The sequence below is a fragment of the Sceloporus occidentalis genome, unplaced genomic scaffold, assembly GCF_023333645.1.
Source record: "Sceloporus occidentalis isolate IW3139 unplaced genomic scaffold, rSceOcc1.0.p SCAF_16, whole genome shotgun sequence".
NCBI classification, from domain to species: domain Eukaryota; kingdom Metazoa; phylum Chordata; class Lepidosauria; order Squamata; family Phrynosomatidae; genus Sceloporus; species Sceloporus occidentalis.
In genome coordinates, this window is record NW_028316996.1 from 6,244,065 (window position 1) to 6,268,384 (window position 24,320).

Genomic DNA, 24,320 nt, shown 5'->3' on the forward strand with positions numbered 1-24,320 from the left:
TTAAATACCTGAATTCAATTCAAGAGGTGTGCCCCAATATGTTTGTCCATATTGTGTATATATTTTAAAAATATATATATATATTTCTGCCTGCACTTTAGTCAAATACATGTGAATGTTGATTCTGAAAATCATAATGGATTGTACAGCAATGTAGACAGCACCTGTAACTATGACAACAGCTAAATCCCAACTTCCTCTAGAAATATTCATAAAAGAGAAAAAAAAAATACAACTAGAAAAAGGGGGAAAAACACATCAAAATGTAAAAGGATAGGTGTAATGTGATGTTACAATCCATTTGGACTGAGTAAACAAACTGCTCTATTGTGAAATAGGGTTACTTAAAGCATCCTGGCATTTGGGACACAAAGGGGGACTCTCCTAAAATCTGGACTTTGGCCGTCAGGATTCTAGTGGCAGAGAGTAGTTTATCTAAAGGGACACTTCAGCCATCATATGCACTTTAATGTTCTGCCTGATTTCAGTGGAAGTACTTTTTTGCCAAAAAGTGTCAGGAAACTAGACCACAGAGGGTGGTGCACTGCAGCTCTAGAGCTGTAACTTCCCTTAAAGCTAATTATTATTATTATTTGAACATATTGAATGTATATAAAGTACGTAAATATTTGTTTGTTGGTGGTGAAGCTGCATTGGACACTAAATTGATTGCTTCAAGCAGCCAAGGCTGACATGAAAAGTCAGACTGTGAAGGGGTTCGTTTTTTAGCAATTCTGCAGCTGCAGCTTTCCCATACGACTTTTATTTTATTAGTTGTCCAAATGAATGAAGGCAGGTTTCTTGAAGACAGCATGCACAAGAGAGAAATCCTCTAATCTTGCTAGAATAAATTAAAGCAGCTGTAGGTGACCATTTACAGAGGAACAGGAAGGTATACTGTAGTATTGTTAAGTGGTAAAAATAATACTTTTATTAAATTACACACACTTTAAAATGTTCCTTTGATGCAAACTGTTGTTCCTAGTATCCCTTATGTCATGACTTCTATGTATCCAAGTGTTGAAATCTATTTTGACTTGTTTATTAACCACAGCTGAGTAAAGGCTTATATATCTGTTTACACTACCATTCTTTTCTGTCTTAGCTTGTAACCCCACAGCTATGTTGATAATCTTATTGCTAAAGAGGCAAATAAACTGGGATTTAATGTTCTGTTTAATTGTGGCTACAAGTACCCTACTGTCCAATTACTTCATAGAAATGTTGCTGTTCCTCCGTAAGAGGGCCCCGCAACTGAAATATAAATTACTACATATATACCAGTATATACATAATTGTTAATTGGTTAAACAGTTTTACTTAAATATAAGTGTCTGATTTTACAAAAGGATTTTGGGCACTTCAAATGTCAGAATTGTTTTTCAACAATATTTACTGGTCTGCTTTTTCTACCGTGGAAACATCAATTCATTTCTGGCTTTTTTAAACACTGAAAGCATATGTTTGTACAATCACTGTTTTGTTCACACAACATATGTGTTGGATTGTAAGCTTGCAAACAGGTTCCTATTTACCTAATGTATCGGTTTGTGGTAGTCGATTCTGGTTTTGTCATACCCTTTGAATGTATGTTCCAGACTCACAAAGTATAGAACACACAGTGGACCTGAGTTGTGGAAGATCAAATCACAAAGGAGATCATCCATGTTATAAAATAAAGATGGAACTTTCCTCATTGTGGCTTAGTCAAAAAAGAGGCCAGACCCCCACAAAGCCGATGAAAATTAAGCAAAAAAATTGTCAGAAATCATCGAAAGCAGCGCCGTCTTGATGGATTTGCGACAGGTTATGTCCACAGATATGGGGGCCAAGATAGAAGATAAAACAGAGAAGATGAAGAAAAAGAAGATGCGAAAGTGGAAGCAGAAGTGGTTGGCAGAAAAGGTAGGGGAACATTTAGAGAGCATGAGAGAGAGTGAACATGAAATGACTGAAATGAGAGTGTGAGAGAGTAAATGTGGGCACTGGGCAACAAAGTATTTCTCATACTACAAGTTGGGTAAAACATATGTTATCTGAAGAAATGTGATTTTTTGTTTAAATATGTCAAAACCCTTAGACACAAAAAGGTTAACTAGCAAGATGAACAATGAGATACAGACAATACAATAGTATCTAGTTACTGAATATCACTACTTGGCAGTGGAATAATTATTAAAACCTGGCACATTCAGAGGAAATCTAGAGCCAAATTAGAAAGAATGCACAAGGTCTACAATGAGTAAAGCACATGTTTAAACAGAACTACATGACGTGTCTACCTCCCGAGTAATCATATTTGGTCTTTTTGTCAAACTGACATCTAAACTTTATTTAAATGTAGGCACTCTGCTAGGAAATAAATTGTGCAATAAATAAAAAAATATTTAATGCACTGAATGTGTTTCCGTTCCATTACAAATAACAACATTTTTTTTTCAAATTTAAATACAGGTGCTGCTCCACATACTTTGATTAATTTAATATGATTATGACTTAATACAGCAGTAGAAACATCTTAGTACTGTGGAATGCCTGAGCCCTTCCCAGAAATAATTATTTAAGTAAAATGTTGTATTAGTCATATGTTTTCCTAGGAACACTTAATAGTCACTGGACACAAAGGCAGGCACTATTGGTTGTTTTCATATGACTAAACCTTTAGATGAAAAAAAATGACAGATGTGCTAAAATTTTATCTATTTTTGAGCTTATATGGTGGATAAACATGGAAAACCATCGTTAGGGAAAGGTAAGAGTGATTAGGAGGTGACAATTGAGAACACCTTGTTTAAGAGACAAGATTTTCCTTTCTGCCAGATAGGGTCGCCATCAGAAATTTCGGGGCCCCTTCCAGAACAAATGGTCTTGGCCCCCTCCGCAGATGGCTACCCCACACACACACCATCAGGATTTTCTCTCCAAACCATCTTTTTTAATGTTGAAAGATCAAAAATTATATTTGAAATTTGATTTGAACAGTCATTTTATCTGGTTTAAAATATGGCATTTTTTTTTTTTATAGAAAAGAGTATCTTCATCTACAGTTTGACAATCTGCTGGGGGCATTGACAAGCTGTTTGGTGGTAAAGATGGCACAGACAAGATGTTTGGGGGAAAATATGGCATAGATAAGCTGTTTGGGGGCAATTTGAAAAGCTATTTGAGGAAAAAATTTGGTGCAGACAGGTGGTTTGGAGGTACTGACCAGTTGTTTGAGACATAGATGACACACACAATCTGTTTGGGGGCAATGATCAGTTGTTTGGGGCAAATATGGCACAGACAAGCTGTTCGGGGCACTGAAAAGCGGTTTGGGGATGAAGATGGCGCAGAAAACCTGGTTAAGAGCACTGACAAGCTGTTTGGGGACAAAGATGGCACAGACAAGCTGTTGGGGGCACTGACAAGTTGTTTGGGGACAAAGATGGCACAGACCAGCTGTTTGGGGACACTCGCCAGCTGTTTGGGACAAAGATGGCACAGACAAGCTGTTTGTGGGCACTGAAAAGCTGTTGGCGGCAAAGATGGCACAGAAAAGCTATCTGAGGCCACTGACCAGTTGTTCAGGACAAGGATGGCATAGATAAGCTGTTTGTGGAGCAATTTGACAAGCTGTTTGAGGACAAATATGGCGCAGACAAGCTGTTTGGGGGCAATGGCCAGTTGTTTTGGGTAAATATGGCAAATTAAAATAAAACAATTTAAAAAATAAATAGAAATGTGGTGAAAATAATACCCCACTGATGTCACCATGAAGGAAACATCCAGCTCCAACAAAATGTAAACAAACAAAAATTGTCTGGAAAAAAAAAATATATATATATTGTGACAAACCCTGTAGCATGAGGGCCATAAATGTCACATTTATGGGGTCCTAAGCACAGGCCTCTAGGGCAATCAGAATCAGGAACACCAGCTTGTAGCAAAATAGCGCTTTATTTTAACTGTTTAAATGCAACACCCCAAAACAAAATCATAAAAAGAAACACCTAGCTCCCAATTGGAGCCCTCTCTAACTGTACAATGCTGGTCCAGACTGACCTGCCTAATCACCCACTAACTTTTTTCCAGAGCTAAGCCAGGCTCTGGAAAACCTCCCCCAGACAGCACACAGGTAGGTATTGCCTCACTTGGCTCAGGAATGGTCGTCTTCAGGGCCTCTCCTTACCCTGGGAGCACAGGGAAACATCCTGTTCCCCAACAGTCTCTCTAAGTATCAATCATACCATAGGAATCCTGGACCGGATCCTGCAGACTTCTAGCCACTTGGAAAATCCGGCATGGATGTTCCACAGAATGGAGGAACGGAGCATTGGCCTACCCTGCTCTCCAATTGCTCCACCCCAGGGACCCATATGTATGATCTGCATAGCAGCTGTATCCAGATGCCATGCCAATCAACTCCCTGGGGTTCACAGTCTCACAATATATATACCGTATTTGCTCGATTATAAGACAAGGTTTTTTCCAGAGCAAATGCTCTGAAAAATACCCCTCGTCTTATAATCGGGGTCGTCTTATAATCAGACCTCAAATAGGTCTGACTAGGAGACGAAGATCCAGATCCCCTGCAGCGATGCAGGGGACCTGGATCCTCCTGTGTATGCCCCCCCCAACTTACCGGTGCTTCGGAGTCCTCGGTGCTTAGTCTGGGCAGCGTGTAGAGCTCTACACGCTGCCTGGACTAAGCACCGGGGACTCAGATGCAGGGGACCTGGATCCTCCTGTGCTATGCCCCCCGCCCTCAACTTACCGGTGCTTCTAAGTCCCCGGTGCTTAGTCTGGGCAGCGTGTAGAGCTCTACGCGAATCGTGCAGAGCTCTACACGCTGCCCGGACTAAGCACCGGGGGACTCAGAAGCACGGGTACGTTTGGAGGAGGGAGGGGGAGGGAGTGTTAAATGGGGGGGCATAAGGCATTTCTGGAGGCAGAGGGCTCTGTGAAATGCCTTTTAACCCCCTTAATGCCACTCTGCCGCCAGAAATGCCCTTTAACCCTCTATACGCCACTCTGCCTCCTGAAATGCCCTATACCTCCCTATATGCCACTCTGCCCCATAATATGCCTTTTAACCCCCTAAATGCCAGAGTGGCATATAGGGGTATAAGGCATTTCTGGAGGCAGAGTGGCACATAGGGGGTCAAAAGGCATATCATGGGGCACAGATGCATATAGAGGGTTAAAAGGCATTTCATGGGGCACAGTGGCATTTAGAGGGTTAAAAAGCATTTTTGGGGCAGAGTGGCAAGCCTGGGGGCAGATGTGCATAACTGGGGGGGCAGGTTGAAAAAAAAGGAAATAAAAACAAAATATTTTTCTCAATCATAGCTTTTATTAACAAACAATTGTTCACATAGTTTACATGAATTAACATTTACTGGTAAAACTTTTTTCCTATAGGGTCATCTTATATTCAGGCTTTTTCTTTTTTTCATACATTAATATTCACATTTTTGGGGGTCGTCTTATAATCAGGGTCATCTTATAATCGAACAAACAAATCGAGTTTATCTTTATGAGCAAGTCCTAAAATTAGCACTATATATATTTACAAAAATCCTTGCAATACTTAAACACGGGCATTTGAAATACCAATGGGGGGGGCTAGTTTTAAAAAATTTATGATTTGATGTCCCAAAAAGAACATGGGCACAGACTTACCAGATGTCAAAATTCCAAAGAAATGCACACCTCACAAATGTGGCCTTTTAGCCCCCAGTAAACCCAACAAACTTATCCATTGTTGGTATCACTGTACTCAGGAGCTGTTGCTGAACATATATTGGCATGTTGTTTGACAGTGACATATACAGTAAATTTATACCCAGAGCACAATGTGTATGAAAATAAACAAACAAAAAAATACTACCACATACTTGGACAATGTCTGGTAGTGGAATTAGTGCATAGAAAGAGTTAGAGGTGTCTAGTTTTCAAACATAAATGGTTTGATGGGGTAAATTGAACTGACTGGTTTCAAATATGTCCCAAATAGGACATGGGGCAGAATTTTCAACATGTCAAAATTCTAAGTTGAAAAACTGAGTTATGCATGCTACAAATGTGGCCTTTTATCCCCCAAACAACCTGACAAACCCATGCATGGCTGGTATCACTGTACTCAGGAAATGTTGCTGAACACATATTGGGGTCTTGTTAATTGACCTATTTCTATTTAGCATTTTTTTTCATTTACTTTTGTAAATTAGTAAATTTGTACATTTTTCAAGTCAGTCAGAAAAAGTCCTTTTTTCTATTTTCACTATATTTCATGTGTTTTATGTAGTGAATTTATTATTTAGGTATTTATGTAATAGAGTATGGCACTTAGAAAAATGTATTTTATTTACACAGTTGAAGTTATAAACACATTTCCTGCTGTTTCTATAAACATTATATAGTGTCGAAGAGCACTCAAATACATTAAACATTTTTTTAGATAATGGAAATAGGTTCATAAATTGAGGAAAAGGGGATGAAGGGACTTAAGGTCAAAAGAGGGACTTCAAAAAAAAAAACACTTGGGTGTTATGTTTAATACCGAGCCGTCAGTGTAGTTCACATGAACCGTTTTCTAGTATATTGCTGTTGGAGGCAAACAAATCTTTGTATAAATAACAAAAGAAAAAAAAAACATTCTCTGCAGAGTTTTTCAGGAACGTTCCATGGCAGTCGCTGCACTTTCCAGAAACATTCACCTGTAAAATGTACCGTGAACGCGACCGACACAACAAGGTGTAACTTAATGTCACGTGACTAATCATATCCCCTATAATCGCTTGTATTGGCAGCCGTTCCCTCACAATTCGATACCCATTGTTGTATTCCGCCCGTTACGTCACCCTAAAGCCATCATTGTACCCAATCCTCTGCGCTCTCAACCAAACCCATTGCGTAACGACGTCAACTACACGTCTGTTCCCATCAACTCCCTCCCCTCTGTTCTGATTGGTTCCTGAGCGGCTTGGTGGTGAGTAACCGCTGGTGACAAGTTAGATGCGCTCTCTATCAGGCAGAGGGGAGCCCCGCCTGCCCCGTCACACCGGCCGCGGCTCTGCGGAAGCTGGACCTGGGGAGACACGGAGATCACCGAGCGACAATGGCAGCGGTAATGATTGCTAGGAGACCATAAGAGCACCATATGATTTTTGAGTATGCGGTAGTCACACTGTCAACGTCAGTAGCCCTGTTTAATGCTTGTAGTCGCCCCGAGCGAGGGTAATTGTGTAGGTTAACAGCCATTTCTACGAACGCTCACGATACTTGACACTTGTCAGAGATCTCGTTTTCCTGGAATCCCTGCGGCCAGCGCTTATATACCGATTATTCCCGGTTTCTGGGCCGTCTTCTATTTCATCTGCTCTTAAAAATAACTTTAGGCAAGATACGGTCTGTGTTCATTGACCTTCCTGTAATAGTTTTCGATCGGCCTTTGTAGTTTTAGTAACTCTTCCAGATCCTTCTAGATGGCAATAAAAGTAAACATTCGGAATCCATGTACAAGTTAACCATTTGTGCTGAAGCAGCTCTTGTGACTTCAGGAGACCCAAAGGCCTGTCTAATTTTTTACATAGAAATTCGTACCTCAGGATCTTCTAAGACCCCCTGCAATATTCTGCTAATTAAGGCCTGATCTATGGACGGTGACAGCAGAGATCCATTACTCCTTACACAACAAAAGCCATGCTTAGGTGCGCCTTCTCTTGCTTAGTTAGCAGGTGTTGGGGAAATGCCTGGCGCTTATAGTTTATTTAGAAAGCCTCACTAATAATATAAATAATAATTTCCAGAAATTGTATGTGTCCGTGTCTCTCCTCCTACGGCGGCTTTAATGTAAATTATTACACTCCTGACCTAAATCTGTAATTCTTAATAGACTTGTGGATGACCTATAGCATATACTAGATAGGCGATGACCTATAGCGTATGCTATGATAGGCCTGCAATGTAAAGAGCTTATGTTGATGAAGTAAACAAAGAAAAATGGCTGCTATGCCACTGAAGGCATCTAAGGTGGTTTATTCACTAAATGGTGAGATGAAAAAAATGGGAGCTTGTTGGCTTTTGTATACTTTATGTAGGTCAAGTCCAGTGAGTTTCTTCCTATTATTATTATTATAACCTTTAATTTATTAAACGCCAACAAATTATGCAGCCCTGTACAACTACTTATGCAAGAAATGCATTTTTTCCCCCTTGTATTTTAGTTAATGTTTATTTAGCGAACAAGCCCCCTATTCAATGAACTTACATGTAATGACTAATGATTTTTGATGCATTTCATCCAAAAAATGGAAATTTTTGCTGTCAAATGCCAAAACCTTTCCATGTTATTAACACATCCACGGGAATTATATGCCCTATCATTAATATGATGTAAATGCTTTTTGAGGGCTAGCCTATATATTATGTTAACAGGTTGTGTGAGTGAAGCACGTGCTATTCCTGTGGAGCAGAGAACGTTTTTGGTTTTTTTTTTTGCAAAATGATGTTCATGTATCAATATACATAGTGTGTTAAGGTAATATAACTCCTACGGTGAGGAGTAGGTGTCAATCTTTTCAGATGCGTGGTTTTTAAAGTAAATATGCTAAATGCGGTTTTTTTCCCCCCCTCTTCAGCTTTATGCATCTGTGAGACCGTATTTATGCTTCTCGTGAGACAGCAGACAGGATTTCATACATTGTGTTCTTTGTGCCTTGCCTGGAACTTCTGGCTGCCATTGAAGCAGATTGGGTCCCCTCTGCTACGTACACCCCGTGACAGTAGAGCAACCATGGATCTGAAGACTGCGGTATTTAATGCAGCCCGTGATGGCAAGCTGCGCCTTCTTTCCAAGCTGTTGGAAAACAAAGCCAAGGATGAAGTGGTCGTGCTCATGTCTGAGAAAACAAATGGCGCCACGCCGCTCTTGATGGCTGCCCGATACGGTCACCTTGACATGGTGGATTACCTGCTGGATCAGTGTAGTGCCTCAGTGGAGATTGGGGGGTCTGTTAATTTTGATGGGGAAACCATAGAAGGAGCACCTCCTCTTTGGGCTGCATCGGCTGCTGGGCATCTAAAAGTGGTTCAGTCGCTGCTGGATCACGGGGCATCTGTGAACAACACCACTCTCACTAACTCGACACCTTTGCGGGCAGCCTGCTTCGATGGGCACCTGGCAATAGTGATGTACTTGGTAGAGCACAATGCTGACTTGGAGGTAGCCAATCGTCACGGGCACACGTGTCTGATGATTTCCTGCTACAAGGGGCATAAGGAGATTGCCCAGTTTCTGCTTGAGAAAGGGGCTGACGTTAACAGGAAGAGTGTAAAAGGTAACTTTAAAATATTATGTTAACACAATTTGCGGCAATTCATTAGCAAGGCTGGACAAGTGTATGTAGAATGTATAAGCCAGTTAGTCGGAAAGGTAAATACCTATAGTCGTCGATTATAAAGTAGCACAAAATGGCAAAAGCAAAACACTTTCTTAGAGCCTTGGCTCCCGGCCCTGCATTATATTTTATTATAAGCAATATGCAAGACTGCACAATGTCACATATAAACCGTTAATTGGTTAATAATGTTATGTCACATGCATACAATTGTTATATATTAAATGTATTATTCTTATTTGTTTTACACATCACCATCATATTCCGCAGCAATGGGTAGAAGCCAAATAGTCTTTTAAATAGAATGCATTAAGCATACCTTGGGGACTGGAATGACCAGCGATTAAAAAGTCTAGATGTCAATGGGTTTTTCTACCTAGTGTGCAGAAATTAAGAGCGTTAGCATACAAAATGTTAATGCCTGCAAAAGCTGCCCGTTAAAACAGGTGTTTGAAAATGTGAAACTAAGTGTGCTGCTGCAAGCTTGTAGACCATGGGACCACATACGCTTTAATTGGTAATATCTGAATTAGTTGAATTAGTTCTACTTTGGGGTGCATTCACTGAACTAAGAGTTTGCTTCAGGGTAGAGCTGAATATGTTCTGATACGTTATTGAAATTCATCTCACGGATACCGATTTGGCTCTTAGCTGGGACAGCTCAGCGCTTCATGCAGTAGGTGATCGCTGGGTTATACCCCCTGCGTAATATATTGTGATATCCGGGAGCTGCAATCTTCCGCTCTCCTGCAAGCACCTCGGTTGTTGAAACATACTTTTAAAGTGCTGCATACATTCCCCTTATTAATATAAAGTTACATAAACAAAATGAGGTTAAATGTTCGCCTAAAGAAAAAAAAAATACAAGTCTTGGCTAAGTATTCTAGCATTCTTGCCCCAAAGCAGTAGTTTACCGATCAGCAGTTTATAGAAATTAGTCCATATAGGGACGTGATAAATGTCGTTTCATTGAGCATATTCTGTTTACATGCACATACATGTTGTGCTGTGTGCGACTGTGCAGTGTGGAAGAATTTTTGTTAGGTTAGCATGAACAACATTAATGCTATTACTACTATTACTGTGTATCCATTCAAACAATTATTCATTGGTCACCATGCAGTGTTTTTTTACCAAGTAAAATGATGGTTGGGTGACGCTAACAATTCACTGGACTAAATTCACAATGAAATGTGAAGTGCTTTAAATTGCTGATTTTGAATAATTTTTTGTTCCGTTTTCTTATTAAAAGACATGCTTTCCAGTGTGTTACTGACGGCAGATGAACGCATGCACACACACCTTCTTCAGCTGCCCTCTGTTCCAGTGTACTTTTGTACCGGCGTGCAGTGGAACATTTGCATTCTTTTCTAATGAAAATGGTGGCGTGCATGTAATCCTAATTTACCTACTACATTTTAGGAAAGCAGGTTAACGTTCATTATTCACAATCTGTAGTCAGTGTAATTTTTAACATTGATAATACCTGTGCCCAAGCAACCTCGCACAGTCCTGATGTGATGGACTACCCATCCTATGATCAGCCATCCAATGCCTATCGGTCATAGACTGACTTAATCGTTCTCAAGTCTTGCAGAGCTTCCCATACCTTTGTGATACAACTCCATAGGTAAATGTTGTTGTTTAATTAGTGACGGTGTCAGTGGTGATGTGGGAAGATGCAGAAAAGCGGAAATGTTGAAGCTTTGAGCACGAGAGTTTGGAGAACAGTGCTGTATTTATAGGGGTGCGTAAGTTCCAGGGAGCAATGTTCGCTTCTATTCATGCAAATTCTTAACTGTTACACTTACCTCCTGGCAGCTGCCAGATGTCCCGGTGTCAGGAGAATAATCCTGTTTTTTGTTTGTTTTTTTTTTGGGGGGGGGGGTGCCCCAAAGAATTGTATCTGGATTGAATTTGGCGTGCTAAATATTTTCTTATTGCATTAGGTTTCTTACTGGTTTCCTGATTCACCTTTTATGTCTATGGACATCTTTCATTAAGATTCAGAAAGATTAAGTGGCAGAAGCAAAATGCTTTTGGAGACTTGGTTGCTCTGAAAATCCTGGTAACCTTCTAGCGGAGGGAAATCCATGTGTAACATTAACATAAAAATTACCTTTTTGTCAAAGCTGCCATCTTGCTATCATTTTATGATTGTAGTTTGCTAAACACATTCAGGCAAGGTCCAGAAACTGCTGCATTGTCCTACCAGGGATGATTTAATTATCTTTAATTAATCTAATTCTGAATAAAATTCAAAATATTACCTTTTAGTTGGAGCATTTGACATTGATGAATTGCAAGCATTTGCCATGGCTGTTCTTTACTACAATAAAAAATTGAGGTTATAAACCTAATGTTGAGGGTACTCTATTTGCCATATGATGGTGTGTTATCAGTTTGGTCATATAAATATTACAAGTGGCATAACACTAGAGTTTTGTGCATTTGGATTCATACAAAATTTGCCAGTTTCGTTAATTTGTACAAACGTCCGAATACGCCGAGGGACCCCCACAAAGCAGAGAGGACAGAGAGTCTCAATGTCTCTACCAACCCCGTCTGTATCGCTGTCTTCTTTTAACACTTTTTTTTTTTTTTTTTTTCTTCCTCTTCTCCCGTTATCAGCACTGTTGATCAGGCCTCTTGGAGTGCTTCTGCAAAAGGGCGGAGCCTCCTCACACACCCTCTCCCTTATTGGAGAAGCGCCGTGGCTCCACCCTTTAGCAGAAGTACTCCAAGAAGCCAGAAAAATACAGACTGATTTGCAGAGAGAGAGGTGCAGAAACGCTTCTCTATCTCCGCAGATCTTTTTGGATAAGAGTCTGGGTAACACCTAGTTCATTTCTGCTCCAGTGGACTGCTATTGGACTCCATGGTAACTCATAGAAACCCCATGCTTCTAAACAGCTGCTATGTTACAGTATGCAGGAGTAAGTGGCCAGTCCCTCCATGTAAAGGAAGCCATATCTTCCTGTATATACATTAAACTGTTTTAGTATATCTGTAGAGTCTATCGGTTTCATTCCTAGAATGAGTAAACATTGCGCAAATATACATATATTTTTTTCTAACCATATGATTATTTTAAGAAACATTTTTAATTGCTCAGTAGGGAATGTGAACAGTTTACACTACGCTTCTGCTTACGTAACTTCCCGAGCCAAGCTATCGTTTTGGTTGATGGCATTACATACAGTATTCAAGAGTAATAAGTAGTGGCTTCCACACAGAGAGCTAGACTTCAAAAACTTTTTTACGATTATTTCTGTCTTTCATCTAAGTACTCTCCTACCCATGATCTCCTTCTGTCCGAGAAGCTGTTTCTTGAAACATGGAAGCCTCTTGATGATCAGAAAACACACTCTTTATGCAAGGTGCTATGCAATCAAGTAAATATTTATGCTGCTTACACAAGCCATGTATTGATGCAAAAATAGCCGAATGCGTCCGTACACCCTGCACATCTGATGTCAGATTACTTGGAAAGGCAGCAGTCCGCTGTAGTGAACACTGGATGTACTGCATGTAAGTCACTGGAAACTAAGAGACACTCGCACAACGTTTCTGCCCTTCTACTTCAAATTACAAACACCTACTTAGCACACATTGCTAGGTACCCTTGTGACAATACCAATATACCACATTTGTCCATTTGCACTCCTAAAGGTCATACATTGTGCACCCCTGGCCTTCTTAATCTTTTTTTTTTTTTTTTTTTATAAAAAATTATTATATAGATTTATTTTTTTTTGTTTGCAGTTTGAAAAGCAGGCAAGTATAATTGTTTCTGTCTAGACTGAGCACTGTAGTGGATGGACAGGCAACCTAAATACTCCCCTGAATGCTCTTGGACTTTTTAATGCTTGACTAGTTAATGACTCCACGAGGGGTCTAGCCTTGCACACGAGGCAGTACTCCGGAACCGCCATTCAGCCTGCCAGTGTCGGAATGTTTGCACGTTACTTCCAATATTAATGCAGCATTGGGTTCTCAAACACGGTCCTCTCCATAGTTAAAGATAGTTAAAAATGTATGCCTAGCATTATCTATAAATGTTATGCTCATTTCACGTAAGGTACATGCTGCTGATCGTTTAAAAAGTGTGTGTGTGTGGGGGGGTTAGATCAGCTGGCTGGGACACTGAAAAAAAACTCTGATCCCTGCTGTCAGGCCAAGAGAATCAGACAGTATGGCACAACCATCCCCCCCCTCCCCCGACTACCTGCAAACGAATGGGTATTTTGTGCTTTTGGGCTGCAAAACAGTTCCTAATGAGACATAGGCATCGGGAAATAAAAATTGAAAATTTTCAAGTTTGGAAAAGGTAACGAGCAAGTTCTATTTTGTGCCCCATAACTTAGAGAAAAAAACAAAAACTGAATGTCGGGTTTTTCAAATTCAAGCCACTAACATTAATGTATTTTGTTCAACTGGACTCGTTTGTGGACTGTTTTCATACTAGAGTAGAAAGCTCTATCTGTCCCTGGGAAAAGAAAATATTATTTATGTATGTGGGTGCATGAAAAAAGGACAATGATGGCTAAGGGGACATAGTGTAAAAATTGTTTTGGGGCACAAAACACTCTCAGTAAAGAAGAGGCTAAAGAGTCAAAATAACAAGCTATTGGCAGTTTTAATAAACGTAGTAAAGCTGTGAAGGTGACCGTTCAACTTTAATATGGTTAGGAACCAGTGTGATCTGAGTGGGTTTGTAATAAAATCTTATCCTGCTAATAGAATAAAGTTTGCAGCAGACAATCCGTACACAGCGGAGGTCACAAGGTGACTTTAACTTAACCATATGTATGTGCTGATCTGTTGCCCGGCAACCGTATTTCTTTCAACCCCCCATAGCATGACGCATACTGCAGAGCCTTTGACATACTGTGAAGTTTGCAGCATTCTTCCCTCAATGATTGGGCCCGACAAAGAATGTTGTATAAATTTAATAGGACTTTTTCATTAAACCACAACTGACAAAATGTCACTCCAATCCAAGTGATGTACTCTTTCGTTTATTTTTTTCATTTAACCCTTATTTTCCAAAAAAAAACATAAAAGGTTTTTTTTATGTAGTTGCCGTGTCACTGCCATTCCCATGCTATCACAGATTTTCCACTGGAGTAGTGAGAAAGTTCAGGATCGCTTCAGCCCACTCGGCTGCCGTAGTCAGAATCAAACCATGTTGTCAGAACACCCCTGCGAGATCACATCCAGTCTGAGAGATCGCCAAGCTCCATTCTGTTTGCCGTTACCGTAGCTACCCAGCATTTGACTTGCATCTATTGGGAAGCTCCGAATAGTTTGTCTAAACATAAGCATGTTCACTCTGTAACTGTGGTGCCCTTGGATTAGCCCCGGACACTGTCTTCTCTAGCACTTGAAGGCCGATATGCTTTTGAAGGAAGTCCAGTGGGGATCAGTTCTGTTTTTTTTTTTGAGTCCTGCTACCTGACTAGGATTTTTTCCCTTGCATAGTAACACCGGCTTCAGAAATAACTTCTGGGGAGGTGTCCACACAGGTTATTTATTCCTGTGGAGGAGGGAGTTGGCTGCACCTGGAATGTGTATTACTCTATCACTAGTCATGCACCATCTGACTCCAGTTAGGGCTATTTCAGGGCTTTAGAGGACACTGGAACCTGACACCTTTTCAGGTTAGAGACTTTTACTGTTTGATTTCTCGCACAAAGTATTGGTGTTTTCCAGTGGGAGATGTGACCATTATTCACTATGTGGGCATACGTTAACGCTCACCTTCCTCATTAGTGTTAAAACTTTACTCTCCTTTAACACCTTAGGGTATCAAACTTGTTAGATGTTTGGCAAAGTGGGACTAGTCGGTTAAAAGCAGTAAAGTGATCAAATGAAAACAATCTGGAAATAACGTCCCAGTTATACCTCTTGTGTACAATCAACAAATACAAGGCCAAGAAAGTTAGTGTACTGCTTATCAGTCATTGATCAATGACCAGCACCTCTCAGAAGTACAAGAAATGATGCCTTTCATGCCTATAAGCAGTGGTCAGTGCATGGAATCTGGAGCTTAGAGTGAAGTTGCGTTCCATGATAAAGTCCCTGCACACAGGCAGCTGATTGGTGACTATGCAGGAGCAGATATCGGACATTGCGACCCCCGGCTACAACCGTGATGTGAATGTATATCAGAGTTAATAATTGTGCAAATATGTATTTTATGCTTATATTCATGTACATTCTACATCAAATGTCTCCAGACCCCAGCAGTCTTCCCATCAGAAGCATCACTCTTGTGGAAAGAAACTCTGGAAACTCTGCGCAGCTCCACTTTCCATGGTTTGGCACACTAGCCTTTTAATCAGCGTCTATGGTCACAGCTGGTTTCGTGTTTGAGCCTAGCTGCTTGTGAAGAATGGATTGTGGCTCTGACTCTGCAAAACACCTGGCGGTGCAGAGAAGTAAAAGGAGCATGTTATTCGCAGACGGGGATCAGTGAAGGAGATTGCTGTAGGTTAATAAAATGTCTAACCTTGAAAGGGAACGTCTACCGTTTTGTTTAGTAGTTGTTTAGTCAGATTAAAAATACATTTTCAAAAATACTGAACTCGGCTCTGGTTTTCATATAATACAATATTTTCAGATAGCTGCATATTAGCTATGTGTTCCAGCTCTGCTGTTTTCTCCCAATCTATTAGATAAAAACCATGCTTCCTTATGGCCTTAATCACCCAACTAGACAATCTGACCAACGCAAGCCTTTGGAGGAACGGACTTTACTAGCATTGTCACAAAGAATCAGCTCAGTGTGGTATCGGCAGGGAAAGTCACCCAAAATATCGCATGACTGACAACAATGGCAGCCTCCAGGTCTGCAGGTAAAGATAGTTAATTGGAACCAAAATACTATTATATTATACTATACAGAGTTGTGTTTTAGGCTTAAGGTGAGACCCCCCCCCCATGGGACTTCCCTATAATATAACATTGGAATCCTTTTTGCTAGCAGGTGAGCACTGGAGGCACATGTGGTTTATGTGAATAAGACATTTTATATAAAATTGTGAAAGGACAATCCATTTTATCTGTGGGATTTTTCGAGGGAAAAAAAACCCCACTTTCACTAAGCAAGTTGCTTTAAACATTCGTATTAATCGCAGGTCCTATTGTGTTTCCTCCGTTTAGGAGCACGGAGGAGAAGTAGAGAGTTGGGATCTGCTAATTATTTGGCAGCGTACGATGTAAACAGTCAGGACACTGTACATTTGGGTTCTGGCTGAGGTACGGGCACATTCCTCATCTAGGTGTGTCTGCAAATTGTTTGAAACGTTTCTACAGTCATGTGGCCAGGGTCCGAGACTTTGTGTTTGATGTTGACACGATGAAAAGGGGTCTCGGATACCTGACTTGGCATCCGTAATCTTTCCAGGGTTTTAGGATTTCTGTACTATTTTTTTATTGTTTCGCTGACCAAATCTGCGAACTCTCACACATTCCACTTTTATCATCATTCTATTATTGGAGGATGTATAGTACATTTTAACCCCCTTCTGTGTACATGTGATACTTGATATGCAACGTGCATACAAATTAGCAATAATTAGAGATGTGTAAAGCATGTTTTGTGTACGTGATTAGATCCTAATCTGTGATGTGTCTTGTTTGTAACCTTTGGAGTGATCACCTCTTTCCGTAGAAATGAGGCACATTCAGCCTGTCTAGTTTGCCGTCGGTTTTCTTCTACCTGTTGCCTGCTTTTGGTATATTCACTTGTGCCACTTACACTGAAATGCTCTTCCACTTACCCAACACTTATTTGTTCAGGTAAAGATAATATCTTTATTGGTTAACTGACGTATAATGGATTGCAAGCTTACCAGACTGTCTAGGTCTCTTCTTCAGCACATAGTTCACACAACACAAAATGCCTGAAGAAGAGACCTAGATAGCCTTGAAAGCCAGCAATCCATTATATGTTGGTCAGCCAATAAAAGTATCCTCTTTACCAAATTTACTTTTACTCTTTATTTATTCACTCTTGGAACTTTTTCTCACTTTGATCCCTGCTTTTTGTACCAGAACATTCGCGGATAGTTTTGACAGTGAAAACGCTCCTGTAACTAGCCGTGTAAACAACAATTATCCGAGGAGTGTTTCTAAGAGTATATTTAGGATCCCATCCTCGTTTCTTCTCTGACAGCACGAATCTGACTCATACTGTGTCTCTCCTTGTATTAAATCTATACTTAAGGATCGGTGTCTTCTAACCTCTGATCATTTAATTAGGATTCTCCTGCTTAGCTCTGCTTTGCCTGTCTATTTTCAGCTTGCACTTGTGGAAGGTGGTGACGGGGAAAGTACCAAGAAAAAAACTGATCAGCAAACCCCCAGAATATATTCAGTGTGATCCTGTAAATACAGATCTTAAACCTTGTCTGTCGCAGCAGTTGTGGCTACATATGATTGTTTCATTTGATAGAGACTCCTACAGTTAAGCTGACAAAAAAAAAAGAATAAAATATAGATATTTTTTATGCTCTGTCCTTGGATTAAGTGCATTTGCTAAAGCTTTATTATGTGTGCTTGTGCCAGTCTAAGACCGGATGGTTTTATGAAGCTCAGAAAGTAAGGCTTCTTCTACATTGTGTCTTATGTTTATTTTTTTTTCTTTTACACAAATAACAAATTGACTCCAAGATAATGCAGCTAATATACAGTACTGGGAGGTAAAAAAAAAAGCTGTAAAGTGAGAATGCCTTCACAAATAGACATTTGTTTTTTAAACAAATATTGATTTGATTTAGATATTTTCTTTGCATTTTTTTAAATGATAAAACAAAACTATTAACATGTCTATTTTTGAGAGCATTCTTACTTTACAGCATATTTTTTTTCACACCTGCCTAAAACTTTTGCACAGTACTGTACATAAATGGCATATAAAACATAAACGGAGTTTACTATCGCTGACTCCAGCTACTGAAAGAGAATGCATAATAAACTGCTCTGTGAGGTTCCCATCATCTGTTGGAAATAACAGTATGTTGTGAGGTATGCAAAACACAAGGATGGGTTTGACTGAGTTTTGCATAATTAAGTTGATTAAAAAAGTAGTCCTAGGGGCTTGTGTTTCTCTTTTACAATGTAAGCTTTTTGCATCCGTTAAGATGCTGTGAGCTTAAAGCTAAATATCTGTGTGTTTATTACAGTCCCCAGTTAGGGCTTGTGGCCGATTGAAAAATACTAAAGAATTTTAAATATTGATCTCCGATATATTTTATATATCATTTTTTTTTTTCTTTGACCGGGTTTCTTACTTTTGTGCCTAATGGCAAATCTTTTCTCATTGCAGGAAATACAGCATTGCATGACTGTGCTGAATCTGGCAGCTTGGACATCATGAAGATGCTCCTCAAATATGGTGCTAGGATGGAAAAGGATGGCTATGGCATGACACCACTCCTTTCTGCCAGTGTTACGGGACACACAAACATTGTGGACTTTCTCACTCAGCACCCACAGACCAGCAAAACTGAACGTATCAACGCACTAGAGCTCCTCGGAGCTACTTTTGTCGATAAAAAGCGGGACCTCCTGGGTGCCTTAAAGTATTGGAAGAGAGCTATGGACATGAGATACAGTGACAGGACTAATGTTATCAGCAAACCTGTTCCAGATAATTTAATTATGGCTTATGATTATGCCAAGGAGGTAAATACAGCAGAAGAATTAGACAACCTTATTGCTGACCCAGATGAAATGAGAATGCAAGCTCTTCTAATTAGAGAACGTATTTTGGGCCCTTCTCATCCGGATACATCATACTACATCAGGTACCGTGGTGCAGTCTATGCAGACTCTGGGAACTTCAAACGATGCATCAATTTATGGAAGTATGCTTTGGACATGCAGCAGAACAACCTGGATCCTCTAAGTCCAATGACCGCTAGCAGCTTGTTATCATTTGCTGAGCTTTTTTCCTTCATGCTTCAGGATCGGGCAAAAGGTCTCCTCGGTACAACAGTGACATTTGATGACCTAATGGGCATACTGAGCAAAAGTGTATTGGAAATAGACCGAGCTGTCAAACAAACAGTGTTGCCTCCAGACCAAATCCAGCTAAACAAGGCCCTCTCTATTATTTTGCACTTGATCTGTTTGCTGGAAAAGGTTCCCTGCAGCATAGAACAGGAGCACTTCAAAAAACAGAATATATATAGGTTCCTTAAGCTCAATCCCAAAGGAAAGAACAACTTCAGTCCTCTTCACCTGGCTGTTGATAAAAATACCACGTGTGTCGGCCGATATCCTGTTTGCAAATTTCCCTCTCTTCAGGTGACTTCTATCTTGATAGAGTGTGGCGCCGATATAAATGTTAGAGACTCTGAGAGCAACAGCCCTTTACACATCGCTGCTCTCAACAACCACCCAGATATCATGAACCTTCTCGTCAAATCTGGTGCACACTTTGACTCTACTAATTCGCACAACCAAACTGCCTGTGATCTACTGGATGAGAAAGAAATGGCAAAGAACTTGATCCAACCCATTAACCACACAACACTGCAGTGTCTTGCTGCGCGCGTGATAGTGAAACACAATCTACAATACAGAAATGAAATACCTGAAAAGCTGGAGAGCTTTGTGCTGCTTCATAGATGATGCTTTGCTAAGACCTCTATGGCTGAAGGACGTGCGCTTGGTTGTTGGTTTCTTACTCAAGCACTGTTGGTGTATCACCATTCATGCTTCAGCAGATCATGTCTTGTCATTTTCCAACACGGGCACCACCCAAGTCCTTAGGTGGCTAGTCCTGCTTAAATACGAACATACTCCATATAATTTGGTTTTGTATGTTCTCTAAAACTGTAACTGCTGCACCCATCTTTAAATAATCTGCCAAATTCTGTTTCTGGTTGGTTTGTCTTCTGCCTCTTGGTGTTGGGGCGAGGGACTAAGTATCTTTTTTCTTTCCAATGCCTTTCCTGGTGGCTTCTTGCTTTACGCTGGTGTGTGGATTTTCTTTAGTTTAAGGTTAATACTGCTTGTTTCATTCAGACTTTTCAGTGGGTCTCTTTCTATTAACATGGACCATTGATATGTTGTAAGAGCTTTATGAACATGTTAATGTTTGCAATTACCATAAGTGCTTTACTTCCTCTATGCACTGGCTTAGACATGACTGTTGTGTGTTAGCATACTTCTATGCAGCATTTTGCCAATCTAGGTTCAAAATACTCGATTCTAGTCTATTTCTTCTCATCACGAAACAGCATGGCAGTGTTTGGTGCAGTATTTCTGCTGCTGAAAAACCAAGCAGGACAACCCCCCCCCTTTTAAACATAAGAATACACGTCTGTTGAGAGGAGAAAAAATAGTATTATGGCTTTTATATTCCATTCAGTGAACTGTAACACTGCAACTCTACGCTCATGCAGTGCACCTAATTTTCCATAATTGCTTTCACATAGTACCTTAATTAAATTTGCAACAAGGGCGATGGTTGAAACCCGTGCACCGGCTCAAGCCTTTGTATGGCATGCTGCATCACCAGTCAAAACTAACGCATATTAAGTAAGACTAAAAGTTTGATAGGAAATGTTTTCTAGCCAGGGCGTCTCATATCGTGTTCATGTCTCCTGTTATTTTCACTAATTGGTTCAGGTAAACGTTTGCATGTTTCGGTTTTGCCTCTGTCTGTTGACGGCAAGTGGGACGCGAGACCCCTCAGTCTATTAGGGGATCAGCAGCAGCAGGCCTTCAAAAAAAAATAAAAAAATATCTAGATCCTTTTACACGTTGGGCTCCTACACCTAGATTTTTTTATGCTCACCATGTTTGTTTTTCTTGGCAGGAAGGGCTCTGTAGACTTGATCAGGAAAACAGGAGTGTAGAGCGCACGAGTAAGCTTCAGGTGACTAATATATACAGCACTTTACTGTTGGACTTACATTACATACGTTGGAACTTATTATTGTCAGAATAACATTTATAATGGCAAATTGGCCCTGCAAATGTCTTACAATAAAAAACAAAATAATTAAAAAAGAGAAATATCTTGCTTTTTTTGTTGTTGAGATAAATGTATGGTGATGTGTGTGCATGTTTCTCTGAAAGACTTGGGCATTTATTCCCAAAATAATAAAAATATGCTAGTTTTTATATCATCGTAAAATAGAACATGATGAGTAGGATTTTGGTTTTAAGCTCAATGCAAAATGCAGTGCAAAAGCCAAAAGGTACTCAAAACAGTAATGTTTGTTACACGGATGATTTGGGGTCTGCGTGTCCAAGTCAATTAAATCTTAGTAGCCTGAATTTCATAGCTTATGTATAGTTGGAGACAGAGGGTCTTATTCATACTCTCCTTCAAATTGATGGCCACGGTCTCGGTATGATGTGGATATTTTGCAGAAAAAGAGTCAACTTAAAAACTATTTGAAGTAGACATTCCACCTTTTTTGTCAGGAATTTTACCATAATTTTACCTTTAAACACAAAGGTGACACAGCTTTGTAAGAAAAAAAATATGTATAAGTTAATGAAGCTGTGTGTCTCTCGCTCTCGCTCTCTCACTCTCTCCAAAGATACCTCTGAAAAGCAAAGAAGCTCAAGAGAGAATATCATATAGTAACGCATATCCATTTTCAGGATAAGGGACAAGATAAGGAAAATGAATCCTGAGAAAAGCTCTAATGCACTCTAAGGGGAACCATCATATTCACAGCTTTTAAAGTAACTTCATTCCTCTGTTATAGCCACCTGCAGCTACCAGTGTAATGGCTTTAGTTTTATCTGGTTTAAAAAGTGTGATGGCACCTTGGCATTTTCAGCGTAATGGCATCCTGTATAAGGTGCTTGGTCATTTGATTTAATGGTGACTACTGCAAAGACGGCTGTTTGTACCAGGATAAAAAATAAGAGGTGTAAATCCTGAATTGAACTAAGATCTCGATCATCTCTCATTCTTTCCATTAGGCATATTCCTCTATTCCTTACGTTTTTATGTTCTGGTTATTCCAAAATATTTGTATTTGCTTTTAGGTGAAACATACGTTGCGTTTTGATTACTAAATCATTGAATAAGATAAATAATTTAATCTGTAAATGCAAGTCGGTCAAAATAAATAAACCACTTTTTGGTCTTATGGGTCTGGATATCCAAAAATCAAAGGTTACGCATTCCCAAATTTCAGTTACCTGCTTTGTTTTTTCGCAGGCTTGTATTTGATGTGCTTTTTTTTTCTTAATTGAAACAATCTGTAGATTTTTATGTTAATGGGTTTTGTTTATATATTCATACAAAATGCATACCTCTTATTAGCAGCTCACTATAACATTTGGAACATTTTTTCGATAAATTTTGAGTTGCAGGACTGCTGAATATTGCAAATTGCTGCTATAACTAGAGATGTATAATTTCCGGAAATTTTGACGCCAAGGAAAAAAACGGAAATTTTCAGAGAAATTGAAGAACAAAATGTAGATTGGTGTCATTTTACACATTTAGAATGATTTTGTTACACTGGGATCATGAAATGCAGTGTATATAAAATTATAACGCTTGAAATAAAAGTACAGCTTGTTAAGTAAATAAACAAAATTTGCTTTTTAAAACTTTTTTCGTTGCAAATGGAACAACGAGGTATGTATATGTTAAGAACATTTCAACTATACATGAGAACAGGTAACACTCCCCCTTTCCTCAAATGCAACAATATAATTGAAGAAACCACAAAAAACAAGATCTCCTCTAATACTCCTACATGAATTGGACGGATAGAGCAATCACAATCACCTTAGCACCAATTACAAATGAAAAAGTGAAGTAACTGGGATTATTTGTGCGTCTTTTATAAAGGTCTTCATGTAATATAGTTTCAATGGCATGTCATAAACATATTACTTATCATAAAAGAAGATATTCCACACTCCATTTTGTTCCCCCCCCCCCGACCTTCCCATCTCTAGCTATAACTGTACATAGCGAATCACCAACTCTAAGCTTTTTCTGCTCAAACGGTTGAGTTGTCTTTACTTATCTGACATGCGTCGATCCACTAGACCTAGTGGAAGTATTCGTATTCTCTCTTTGAGCAGCTCCTCTCTACGAGACGGCACACACTCGGCTGTCGTTGCCGTTTCATACTTGGTTAATTATTAAAACATTCACCCTGTATGGCACTTGTCACACGAAGCTTGACCTCCTGATCCTTATTTTAGGTATAAGTATTACATGTGAAATATTTTTGTTTAGTGTTTGAGAGAAGCGATGGCATAAAGTTGCCTTGACTATATTTAGTTTTTTTCTTTTTAATAACTGAACAATATCATAAGTCACATACCAGATGTACATTTATCTGTGGGACACAGATAAATGTACATCTGGTTGATCGAATAAGCGAATATAAAAGAACCATATGGTAACATGTCATACTGGCCCAAACCCCAATAATGGGCCAGCCTGAAAACCAGTCTGGGGCTGCAGTGGTCTTTAGATTTTATTTGCTTGAGGTTTCTTTGAACCTTTTGAAACAATCATTATTCTTTAATAAAACACTATGGTGTCACAAACTACTTTCTACTTTACATGATTCTATTTTTGGACTCGACCTCCGTAGGGTGCAGTGAAAACGTGTTTGTGATCGATCCAAGTGACTACCCCACGCAACAAATATCCCTGTGTGCTTCGAGGGTCATGTATGCAATGAGGCCATAAACCTGATTTAAGGTCTGTTTATAGGGGTACAACACACAGAATCTCTGTGAAAAGCCAATTTGTCCCATTTTCATGGCCAAGCCTCCAGGCATTTTCCCATAAAGTCTGTACATTTGTTTAATATGCATAAAATATAAAATATCTGTCAAGTGGAGTGTCACGAAAAGCTGAATCTTAGTTGAGCGATCGTTTGGGTTCAAGCATTTACAAAAGAACAGGTTTCCGACTCAAAGTAG

The 24,320-nt window shown here is 39.6% G+C and overlaps 1 protein-coding gene across 1 annotated transcript; it reads left to right on the forward strand.

The window, feature by feature from the left end:
• The first annotated feature begins 8,779 nt into the window (after positions 1 to 8,779).
• On the forward strand, positions 8,780 to 20,027 carry LOC149302969 (protein fem-1 homolog C). Its single transcript, XM_089481879.1, has 2 exons — positions 8,780 to 9,323; positions 18,718 to 20,027. The coding sequence occupies exons 1-2, from the start codon at positions 8,780 to 8,782 to the stop codon at positions 20,025 to 20,027; spliced, it is 1,854 nt and encodes a 617-aa protein (XP_089338005.1).
• Positions 20,028 to 24,320: the final 4,293 nt, after the last annotated feature.

What these genes read in the sequence shown, in the direction of transcription:
- LOC149302969 (XM_089481879.1), top strand. Translation starts at nt 8,780, where the DNA reads ATGGATCTGAAGACTGCGGTATTTAATGCAGCCCGTGATGGCAAGCTG. An exon ending in TAACAGGAAGAGTGTAAAAG is followed by an intron (nt 9,324 to 18,717) that starts GTAACTTTAAAA and finishes TTCTCATTGCAG; the next exon opens with GAAATACAGCATTGCATGAC.